This window comes from Pyxicephalus adspersus, chromosome 9, assembly GCF_032062135.1.
Source record: "Pyxicephalus adspersus chromosome 9, UCB_Pads_2.0, whole genome shotgun sequence".
NCBI lineage: Eukaryota > Metazoa > Chordata > Amphibia > Anura > Pyxicephalidae > Pyxicephalus > Pyxicephalus adspersus.
Window position 1 is genome coordinate 60,561,700 of NC_092866.1, and position 12,034 is coordinate 60,573,733.

Below are 12,034 nucleotides of genomic sequence, written 5' to 3' on the forward strand. Positions count from 1 at the left end.
TTGAGACAATAACCTAATCCCTGCTCCAGTAGGGGGTATTGGGGTACACAAGTGCAATATTTCACTATCTAATAAAAAAAAAGTGTTCTCCATTAGTATTTCCAAGCATGAACTTCTATTTTAACTCAAACATACCTTACTACATAAATGACTTGCTTATAGGGTGAATTCTCCAAAACTTCATGTCGATCTGGGCTTTAGTGCCCAGTAAGTTACTATCAAGGTGGGACAAGTGTGCTTGAGTATGTAGACTTCTCTGGCAGCATGATTGTTCCTTGCATTACAATATATATGCCATAAATAATGGAGCCTGCAAAATTTATCTTTGGTATATCTGCCTGGAGTAGCTATAAAGTGACTTTTTTCCCCATGCAGGCCAAAAGAAAATGGATATTCCAGGTCCCCGTTTCTAGCTGGTTGAAAAAAAAAGCCCTAAGCTGGAAATGGACTTGATGGAGCTTGCACGGGTCTATGGATGCTTTCTGGACTGCCATGTGATGGAGCTGGGACTATGATGGGACACAGGTGCTGCCATGTGGGAGATGACTATGGAAGAGTCATAGGTTACCCTATTTTTGGAAAATCTCCTGACTCCCTGGGGTTCTGGAAGGAAAGAAAGGCAAGTATGTTCTGCTAAGAATAGGTAGTGGAGGGGACATGGCGGCGGGTGGGGAGAGTGTGTGTCGTGACCGCTAATTTGGGCAAAGAAAGGGTCACCCCAAACCATACAATTCTAACACTGAAAGCATAAGCCAATGCAACCCCGTGCTCTAATAGAAAAGCAAAATCCTGCAAAAATATATATATATACACAATACACCCAAGCCTGTGCCAAAAAATAAGGATCCCAATGCAGTATACAGACGTGTGCTTTAAATGAAAAGACCTCAGGTAAAAGGCATTGTTGCTGGTCACTTCTCATCAGCGTACACTTAACTAGTCCGCTCACCTCACACAATGTGAAATCTATTTTTATCCACAGAAAATGCAAACACTGAGAGGGTATCCCACCAGAGGGAATAATACAGAACAAGGACTTTACCAAGGGCCGGCCTGCCCTCTGCAGGAGAAAAACTGCAGAAATTGCAGCTTCTACTCTGCTGCAGACAAACCGAAGAAAATAAACACAAACCAAAATCAATGGGGGGAATCTGCTACCTGTGACAGCCAATCGGCTGCTGACGCCATTTACCCAGACATCAGGAATAATAATAATAAAAAATAGACCTTTTTCTTTCTAATATTAATATTCTGCCATAGCTGTATTTTGATTTTGTGGACAGGTTTGCTGTGGGTTAGACTGGCAAAGGCCAGGAATCCCTATATAAAAGCAGCACTACATTCAGTAAAACCGTTTTTTCCATCTTTGCAAAGTTTATAGTGCTTTACACATTGCTATACAACACAATGGTGATGTAAAATAGAACCCCTCTTTTTTTCATACTGGGTTGAATGATAGCCACAGTCACAAAGCCTCTTCTAGTGAACCAAGGCTGTCATAGACTCGCCCCCTTGGGATGCACCATCACCCGGAATGCCCTTTACAGCAATGCAGTATTGAATGATGCTTATTAGTCGTTAGGGGGGAGTTTTAGGACAATTGGAGCAGCCATCTATATCCAAATTTACTAATCACTATGCAGGAGTGAGTTTTCTTTCCCTTAAATTCTGGCAACAGCCAGTAGAGGTTAGTAACTTGTTGCCATATGAAACAATGTATTGGAGTCATAGGGTAAGGGAAAATTAAGGTGTTTTTAGCATAGTGCAAAAGATTCAAAATTGTTCCTGATGGGGTACAAAACCTTCTTTTTGCAATTACGGTCATGTTCTTGTGTTGAAAATGGACCCTTATGCTGTCCAGACAGAAAAGCTTTTGCTCATGGCTGATTGAAAACCTATGGTCTGACACAGACTTGCATTGCTTCTGGACCGAGAGCAAAGGTCCTGTAAAGAATGGTGAAGGGCAGGATTTTTTTTCTAATGTGACAATAAAAGTGCAGAACTTTGTACACTTTATTTTGATTAATCTAGAATGTATTTGGCTGGTTTAAATCAAGTCTAATCATGCCTAGATAGGCTTTAAACTCATTACACCCATTACTATGTAAACGAGAGAGCACTATTCAGTGTAGTAGTACTCTACTATATTTATTTACCACCCAGGAGTCTGAGCTCAGAGAAAGGTGTTACTCAACCTGACACACTGGATGAATGGGTACAAATATCAACACACCCCCTCCAAAATTTTCTAGAAAGCCTTTAGTACAGTGAATACTGTAAAAGCCGCAAGAAAGGGGGGCCAATGCCATATTAATGGTCATGATTTTGGCAAAGAATACCCAACTCTTAGATTGTAAGCTTTTGGGCAGGGTCCTCTCCTCCTCCTCCTATGTCACTGTCATTTGCAACCCCTATTTAATGTACAGTGCTGCATAATATGTTGGCACTATATACTGTATAACAACAAGCAGCTCACATAGGTGTGATGGTCAGGTATCCATCATTTAACAAACCCACACAAAGCGAGATCATGTTGAACAGTTTTATTGAAATAAGCATGTGCCCTGTACAGATCTGACTTTCCAAGATTCTATGAACCCGGTAAATTATTGCAAGGCTGTTTCACAGCAAGGGAACGATGGGATAGGATACAGCACATATGAACTGAGCACTTGTAATGATTGGAAAAATGGATTTGAAAACCGCATTTAAAAAATAAATCATTTTGTTTTAATAAAACAAGTGAAAAATCTCATTGCCAAAAAGAAAAGAAATCACAGGTTCTCTTATTTACCAGTGCAAACAGAACATGACCCACCAGGCTTGTATACGAAGAGGTTCTAAAGAAGAAGCTAAACTGTTTCCACTTGTGAATTCGGCAGTTTATTCTCTGATTATTAAAGTAAATGTAAACTTTGCTATCTGCATAACAATAAGTTTGCTTGGATATTGTGTATCACAAAGAACTGCCATTAAAGGAATGGTTATCCTCCATCATCCTTTGATGCATTTTTGCAGTCACTTCCTGCCAACATGGCTCCGTATTGCTGATGGTGACAATGGTGGACCATGGCTGCATAATATGAAATGGCTACAAAAAAAGCCTGGTGCCAATGCAAGACTACAAATGGAAGACCGGGATAGGATCACCAGGGATTATTTTAATGACAGCTGTATAATTAAAAAAAAGTAGCATCCATGAGTGCAGCAGTGCAACAAAGGATGAAAAAAAGGTGAAAATGTATTTTATTTGCTTTAGTTTGCATTAAGCAAATTAAAGATCATTAAGTTAGGGCATACATCCACTTAGAGCTGACACCACACTTCCATTTATATGTTAGGATTAAAAAAAACAACTTTATTTAAAATTGAAAATCACATTTAATAATCAATCCTTGTAATATCTATAGTATGGGATCAGAAGTCACACAGCACTGGGACTTATCTTCCCATGCACCAGAAAAGGTAAGTGTAGGCAGAAAAGGTTTAGCTTCTTCCTGTGGAACCTCATTTAAACTTATCTTTCTTTATTAAAAATGATGAAATCTCTTTTCTTGAGTTAAAAAGGCATAAAAAACAAAACAAACACAGAATGCACAAGTACAAATCTCCATCTAAAACTTCAAGTAATCTTTGGCGGTAGGTACTGGATCAGGACTTTGTTAAATTATAATTTCATTTTTACGATTTTAACCTAAATTAAAACTAAAACATAAAAAATTCTCTAAAGAAAATTGGGAAAAAAGTTTCCACTGCAGCCAGTAACCCCATTTCCAGATTCCAACGGGGTGTCCAATGGGATCACTGAATGCAGTAAAAACCTTAATAGGGATCCTATCCATACTACACGTTCCAACCAATAATTGTCTGGAATTTGACCTCACAAATCAAGGCTAAGGACAGACCAACATTCTGAAACAACTTCAGTAGGTTAAACAATCCTTTATCCTCAAATCAAATTTTTACTTTCACAATGCAGTGCAAAGTAACAGGTTTGCTTCAACCTTTCATCTCTAGTATATTAGATTTCTTCCTGGCTGCTCTGTTTAGGTCCAGGAGCCGAAGCAAATAAACAGTACAACCGGGTATGGAGGAGAATAGGACACGCTTGTTGTGATGGGGTTTGACCAAAACTACAGAGTCCTTACCTTTGGTTATTGGTATTTAAATGGATCGTCCAAAAAGCCAAGGTAAGAATATTGTGCTGGAGGCAGAAGGCCTTTGCTTGGCCCTATTAGGCACAGGTTCACATGAAAGCCTAACTCCAGGGAAATTAGGAATCTACTCTTGCAGTGGAGGTCCCCAAATGCTGCAATAAAAAACACTTCGTTACTTAATCACTTCTGCAGGTTTCCTCCTTTCCTGTGACTGGTTTCCTAAGATCTCTTATTTGCTACACCATCAATGAGTCTCCATGCAGTGTCTGCAGCCATACTTTTTCTTTTATCTAGGGTAATGTAAACAGGACTTTACCTACCTCATCTCTTTCCCCGATGTACTTCCCCATCCATATGACCGCTATGGACTGTAGGATGAGCACTTGGCTCCTTACCCTTACAATGCAGAGTGTTACTGGCCCTGCATTGTAAGGGATGGCATTCAGTGCCTGTGACTACACATCATTGGGGCATTTGGAAAAGGCTGCAAGGGATAAGGTAAGTAAAAGTGCTCTCCCTAGACATAAATAAGTATCATCTCTTGCAGTACAGCAATATTCTCATTGTAAGGGAAGATTTCTGAAGAAACTAGGACTGGGCTACTTCAAAAATGGTGTCCATTGCAAGGGTAGTCTTTTGTTTTAACTGCCCTAAGGTTAGTTTTAAAGTAAAGTGGTGACAGATCTGGGTAAAATCACTAACTTTTTGTACCCCATTTCAGCCTCCACAGGCTCTTGTTGGTCCTTTTTATTGATGGATAGCCTAATTGGATAAAAAAGGAGCTCAAAGGGTACAAGTGGTTGGTGAAACTTTTACAGAAGAAATTGAAATTATTTTATATATTTGGCTCCTGCATTTATTGTTCAATCGTATTTGAAGGCTTTCACACCATTTAAATAATTTTATGGAAAGAATAGGATTAATTACCCGACACTTGTCTTTATATCTAACAAATCTTCCCTACTCTATACACTAAAAACGGCTTTAGATACATTGGTATTTCTTTTAAACTGTATAGCTCAACCGTGCAGATATAAAACAATTTACAAACGGCAACTTGCTACCAGGAAACAATACAAATATATTCTTAGAGGATAATCTATTTCTTCTCAAGTATGGTAAATGGCTGCACAGCCAAGGCTTTTAGTTGAGGATCAGTTAAGTTGTATGGTACCAGAAGAAATGGTTCAATTACCTGCAATAGCCAATAAAAAACTGGGGATTTGATTGGTTGCTGTAGGTTATGCCACATCACTCTTTGCTTGGACAAACCCAGGGTACAGGTTCCGTCTTGTCACAGAAAGTGATAATGCCCGAGTTTGACAATAGCACTTAACATATGGAAGCCAAGGAGCAGGCATTACCACAGAACCTCAAATATTTCTTATGAATTTACCAATTAGCAACCCAAAATATAAGAAAAATACTAAACTGTCTATTGGAACCTTGCAAGTCTGCATTGTTACACCAAACAAAAGCTAAGCAATCTGCAACCAATAGACAAAAGTCAAACTGTCAATGTAATAAAATTACCTATTTTTCAAGGATATGCCTAAAATATTATATTATATTTTTTTTTAATTGGGACTTGCCTTTTAAATTCTTCACAGATTGCAGTCCAGTTACTTGTTTCCTGGATTAAGGAAGTGAATTTGGTTTGGTACCAAAAGTAAAAGTGAATCTAAATCCCTCAATGCCAAGGAGTTTCTGGTATTCAGATGAGGCGTCTGCATTATTTATATGCTTGAATTTCACCAAGTGATCCAGCAAAAAACACAACTCCTGTCCTTTGTGGCTACATTCATTCCTCTCCTTTACTACAGGAGGAACAATGGTTGTTAGCAAGAAGAACTATAAACATGGCTGCCTTTGTTCATCTCCTTTACATATGGAATGAAGAGATAAATAGTTTACAGAATTATCAGATTAGCTCACATCAACTGAAAAGATATTGATCAAAAAAATGTTCTTGGGATAAATATAGAAAGCTTAATACTGGTAAGCTACAATATATTTTATTTCTGTTCTTGTGTTTATCCTATTAAAACAAGCTTCCAGTTTAAAGTATGGGGAAGGGTGACAGATCCTCTGCAAAGTTTTAATCATGTGTCCCCTGTGTGGGCTCTCCAAGGGTTATCTTGCACATCCTATAAATTAACCAATACGATCCGCAACTGCACTCTGCATATGATTTTCACAAATCTTTACTGTTCCACAACACTACATATAAAATAAGATGAATGAGGAGCTGTGTTGTGAAACAAAGATTTCTAAATAACATATTCCACAGTGCCATGGTTTTGGACCCAATGCCTGCTTGCTTTGGGTTTGCATGGGGACCCAACATCTTAAATACAAAAATCCCATTTTGGCATTGCATTCTAAACCCATATCAACACACACTGCCAAAAAACCGCCTGCCTTTGAGCAGAAAATTGTGCAATGTTTAAATAATAAGCTGACATTTTCAGACACACGTTTTTAGTAAAGGAGGGAAGGGAATGGTTTGATTGACCCAATGATGATCAAAACCAGTCAATGGATCAAGGACTAAAAAGCTGTAGTTCTTTCACAAAAAATAAAGGAAACTGGTCTTTAAAAAACTTTCATTATAAGACTTTCATCACACAAAGTTTCAGTTTGTAACCATTAAATGCAGTTCTAGAGTTTGTCTTTTGTACTTGTGCATCCAACATTCTCTCTTGGATTAAAATAAATTTTTAGCTTTATTTAGTAGTAATAGTAGAAATAAAATATGTATCGGTACAGCCTGCACCATGTTTTAAAAAATGATTATAAGTCAAGCTGAATTTATGGAATCAGGTTCTTTTGCACGTGGAGTAATACCATTTTTTTTTTAAATTTCAATGGGCATTAAGGAAAATGATACAAGTGATAGCTGGGGGTACGATGGAAACTTGATGACGGAAACAAAAAGGAGAAACTATTGGACAATCGCTCTTGTTCTCTATCAAGTCCACTTCCAGAAACCCCTGAGGACTAATGAGCTTATTTTTGATCAGAAATCCATGTGTTTTCTGTGTCAGATACAAGCAGCAACCTTAACCTTTTCCCCCCCCCCAAGGTAGACAGCCCACGCTGAAAAGTAAAACTCGTAAAATACCATTAAAAAAAAAATTGTTGTGGGTATATACGAGGGGAAGATAGGTTAGGGAGTACGTCTTCCCTTCTTCATTAGCAGGTGACACTGAATGGCACGAATTCTGTCCTTCGCTGGGGCAAACTCTGGTTGCAGTTGCAAGGTAGACTCATACCACTGCATCGCCTTCTCAAACTCCTCCTAGGGGTGGAAAAAAAGAAAGCACTTATATAATAAATATAATATAATTAATATAATAAAATTGTTAAATGTACACACAGCATCTTCCAAATCTTTTTTTTTTTGCAATTCACAAGTCCTTCAACAACTGAAAAGATTTCTATTTGCAAAATATTATCTTCTCACTAAATATACACCTCTTATTTAAGTAAATAATTAAAATAAAGGAGAAAGCTGGGGTTTTAAACTGCAAAGTGGGATTGTATTTAGAATTCAGCAAACGTACAATCATCAGTGTGAACCACATAATCACAAATTAACGAGGGTCAGAACAAAACAACCCCATGAAAACCGTCATGGGGATGATGCCTGTCAACTATACAATAAACACCTAGGTAAATTCCATATACAGAATACGTGTCAACCCCAATGCGTTTCGCCCATAGGGATTGGGTAATAGAATGTTTTTCTAATATTTTATTACAATCCCAATGTATCCCCTATCAGAGAAACATGTCCGGACTGAGACGTATTCTGTATATGGAATTTACATAGGTGACATAGGGACCTTACATAAAGCTCCTAGATGTGGAGTTTTATGTTTCTCATGTGGAAGTACGCTCTTCGGGGCAGGATCCTCTCCTCGTCCTGTGTCACTGTATCGGTCTGTCATTTGAAACACCTACTTAATGTACGGCACTGTGTAATATGTTGGCGCTACACAAATACGGTTTATTATAATAATAATAATAATAATATTAATATGGCCAAAGCTGTGTCCCTGATTAGACCCAATAATCCCAAATGCGGAGTCTACTCCAACAATGATTTCTGAAGAGTAAGGATCTATTTGAATCGCTGTAACACAAGAACAGTAAAGGTCTTGTATAACAAAGTCTGTGAAACCTTTCCCTCAACATGAAGTTGTCAAGGTATTCTACAAGAGGGATATCACAAGAACACAGCAGGGTTAGTGCTAAGCAGGACCACACTAACAATTGCTGATAACTTGGAAAGCTAGGGACAGCTTTGATGTCCACAGAAGGCATAAAGTCTTACTGGTGATAAAAAGGCAATGACTAACATGATAGATCCCATGTGGAATTTTTTGAACTCCAATGACACTTAAATCCTGGAAAATCTAAGTGGGGCAAGGACTCCCTATGGGTAATGGTGAACAGTATGGTGTGAAATTGTTCTGTAACAGGAACCAGGCCAATAACACATTGAAGGTCAAAGAAAATTTGATGGAGATTGCAAATGATATGGGGCATTAAATTATTTTGTAGCCCTACGATACCACTTCGCACCCCAAATGTCTGGGATAAAAGCTGTCCAAGCTGTCTCAAAACTTTAACTAATTACAAATATACTAAAACTTTAAAATGAAAGTTTGCATTTTCATGCAGTCTTGTCTAAGGACTTGGCATACTTTGAGTGCCATGAATTGCTGGTGGACAGGGACCAAAACTCGATGGGGACCTCTAAATGGAAGTTGGGCGAGTGGAGAAACAATAGGGTTTTTTTCAGTCCGTAGCTTAGGCTCTTGCCAGCAGTGGAATCCGGAAAAAAATATTGCAAAGAGCTTGTTTAAAGAGATTCTGTCCTCAAGGGATCCAAATGAAGGATCAGCAGCAGTCACATCTTTTAATAGATTTTGACTATTCAGACACTGTTGATACAGGGGTAAAGCTGCAGCCACAATCCAGTGAAGGGCAGGGCTAGACAACAAAAATATCTAGAAATTTCTTCCAACTTATTGTGTGGAACGCTAAATAAATGAGGCAACTTTTATTGTTTGGCCAGACTGGCCTATTAAGTAATTATTAAGGCGAGGCGAGCATTGAATCAACTAACAGAGTCTGGAAAGTGCACTACATGGAGTCTGGCACCTGAGAGTCTCCTTTAAGTTAACTTTGCAATTTCCTGCCCAGTAGGGTTAGGAAATGGTACTACAAACATCAGGATCTTGCCAGAAAGATAAAAGACAAAGACTCAATGTTGCAACAGTAATGTAGAGAAATGTGCAAGGTGCTAAAAAAGAATAAGTTAGTCTTTACACAACAGAGCTGTAGAGAAGACGTCCATCCTTCTAGGACACTGGCATAAAAAAAAAAAACCTATTCATGCTGCTAGTTGTAGGAGCTATTCTGGGATACCCTACAGTTTTTGTTAACAAGTGTCTAATCCTTCTGTAGGTACCAGTATAACCTGAATAATGGGCAGGCGGGGGTCTGGTTTTGCCAAGGGGCCTTTACTCAATTCAAGTTTTTTTTTTTTTTTTTTATGGAAACTTCCCTCCTTATCACGATCCTATTGAGAAACAATTTCTGGATGCTGTACTCCGCAATTTCTGCACTTACCATTGCTACATATACGTTGGCCAGTGTGAAGTGATTCACCACAAAATGGGGGGCGATTTCCACCGCCATAGTGGCAACAATGATGGCATCATTCCACAGTTTGGCATTGTGAAAGATGTTTGCTAGGCTGATGAGGGGCACATCCTGAAAAAGACAAGTATGTGAGATTTGAAAAGGATAGAGCAGCCATTATGAACCAGTAGCTTCTGCAGTACACTGTCCAATTAACAAAGAAAGACAAAGACTTGAGAATTTTTAATTTTAATGTACACTGAATCAAAAGAGGTAAATTGAAGGACTGAAAATATGTGCAAGCTCCAAATGATTCCTGCTCGTTCGTTGAAATAACGAAATAAAACATTATCTCCATTTGTTTTAAGTTTCAGAAGAAAAACTTAACCCAGACAACCACTGACCTTCATATGATGAGGGGCGTAGTGCAAAGCTTGACGTAAGCAGTCTATGGCTTTTTTTCCTTGACCTCTGACTCTCCAGTACAAAGCAGCCATGCTGGATAAAACCCACGATGTCTGATTCTATAGAATTTGAAAACAAAAGGGAAGATGTTAATGAAATAAAAAGGAAACAAATCTAAGTTTGTTAAATTCATCAATTTTGCTTCCAAGCCTTGCTGTAGACATTAGATTTTGTAACCTGTACTTTGCATTTCAGAGAATTATCAGCTGCCCTCCTCTCCTTTGACATCTAGTTAAGGTGCTGGCATGGAAAGGGGAAGCCTTTTGTGGTCTGCAAAGACTGTCAGTTCTGATTGAAAAAGGAATTCTCTGCCACTGTCAGGACCTTGACAAACATCAGGGTTGGGTAGGGGGAATAGCTACGTCTCCCTGGAACCCAAAGCCCCTGACACCCCCAGGGAATAATGACAGAATAAACAAGAACAGCTCTGCTCACCTTCTCCAGCATCTTCATAATTCTTGCCCCCACTTGCTCTAAAGCCTCTGGAGGGTATTTGTCCTTTCCAAGGTTCTGCAATACCTAGAAAGCAAAACAGAATGGCATCAACATCCCATCAAGGAGATTTGTATTTAAACGGCATAAATAAGACATCATTTTAACAATTCTAACCTTAGGACCTTAATGCGGGCTCTTTTTTTTTACAAGCTGACTGCGCCCTTATGAGCAAATCCAGTTCAAAAAAGACATAGTATGATGAGTTTGGTGTAGAGGAATTGTGGAAAGTGTACCCCAACCCTATTTAACATTTGGAGAAGAACTGGAACACTTGATTAGGAGCCAGATCTTAGGTCTTATGAAGTGCAAATTCCCACAGACACAATACAAAATATTGTGAAAAGCATTAGGAGGGGAAACAATTTAATATTAAAAAGTTTTGGAAGAGCTGGTATTGTTCCAGGAGATTCAAATCTGGAAGCAGATCACCCCAAGCTTTAATTGCACTTCAAGCCACTATGTTGACCTTTTGTACAACATGCATGGCTTATAAACCACAATACTTTCAGCCAGATAACATTGCTCCCCTGACACCTTATGTTTCATTAAACAGGAATGTTTCACATTTGTACATTTATAACACATAAATCTAATCCCCAGATAACAGCTGAATGTGATGGAGCTTTGCCTAATCAGAACAGCAAAGCATTCAGGTGTAGCAGGAGCACCAAGAGCTCCTGCGGGTAAATAACTTTGTTTATAAATAGAAAATTGGTAGCCATATAAAGTCACTTTAGGAATTAAAATATTAAGTCTAAGCTCAATACACATAGGGGCCATTTTGTGATCTAGCCCTTTAGAATACGTCTCCATCACTATGTATGGAAGTGCCAAAAACAAATGGATGTGGCAGAATATGACATTTACCTCCTTCAGCTGGCTCTCTCCAGTGTAGTGTATGGCAGCTCGATTGGCAACACCATACAAGTGATCCAGTGTGTGCATGCTGGCCGCCAAGTTGGCGTTACAAAGAGGCTCGACCCCTGGCTCTTGAAGCGGAGTGGCAAAGTCCACATGTTCTGTAATACTAAAAACAGAGCAGAGTGAAATATGAGTCTTATAAAGCCAATGGATAATTAAATAACTATAAGGGACCCTGTCACATTTTTATTTCTGAACAAGAGCACCTGTATCCTGTACATTTTAGATGCAATCAAGCTTGGGATAATATTGGGGATTGAATCAAATCAAATAATTCTTTTAATAAGTATTGTTACAAAAAAAAAACAAAAAAACAACAACTTTGGTCAATCCACCTAATC

The 12,034-nt window shown here is 38.6% G+C and overlaps 1 protein-coding gene across 1 annotated transcript in view; it reads right to left on the bottom strand.

Moving 5' to 3' along the window:
- Window positions 1–2,528: 2,528 nt before the first annotated feature.
- The window catches only part of TTC17 (tetratricopeptide repeat domain 17), a 50,567-nt gene continuing 41,061 nt past the window's right edge, over window positions 2,529–12,034 (bottom strand). Inside the window, exons 21-25 of the mRNA XM_072422222.1 lie at window positions 11,640–11,799; window positions 10,713–10,796; window positions 10,217–10,336; window positions 9,801–9,944; window positions 2,529–7,458 (exon numbers count right to left, since the gene is read on the bottom strand). Of these exons, the coding sequence (XP_072278323.1) occupies window positions 7,327–7,458; window positions 9,801–9,944; window positions 10,217–10,336; window positions 10,713–10,796; window positions 11,640–11,799 (640 nt within the window). The 3' untranslated portion in view covers window positions 2,529–7,326. The remainder of the gene's footprint in view (window positions 7,459–9,800; window positions 9,945–10,216; window positions 10,337–10,712; window positions 10,797–11,639; window positions 11,800–12,034) is intronic.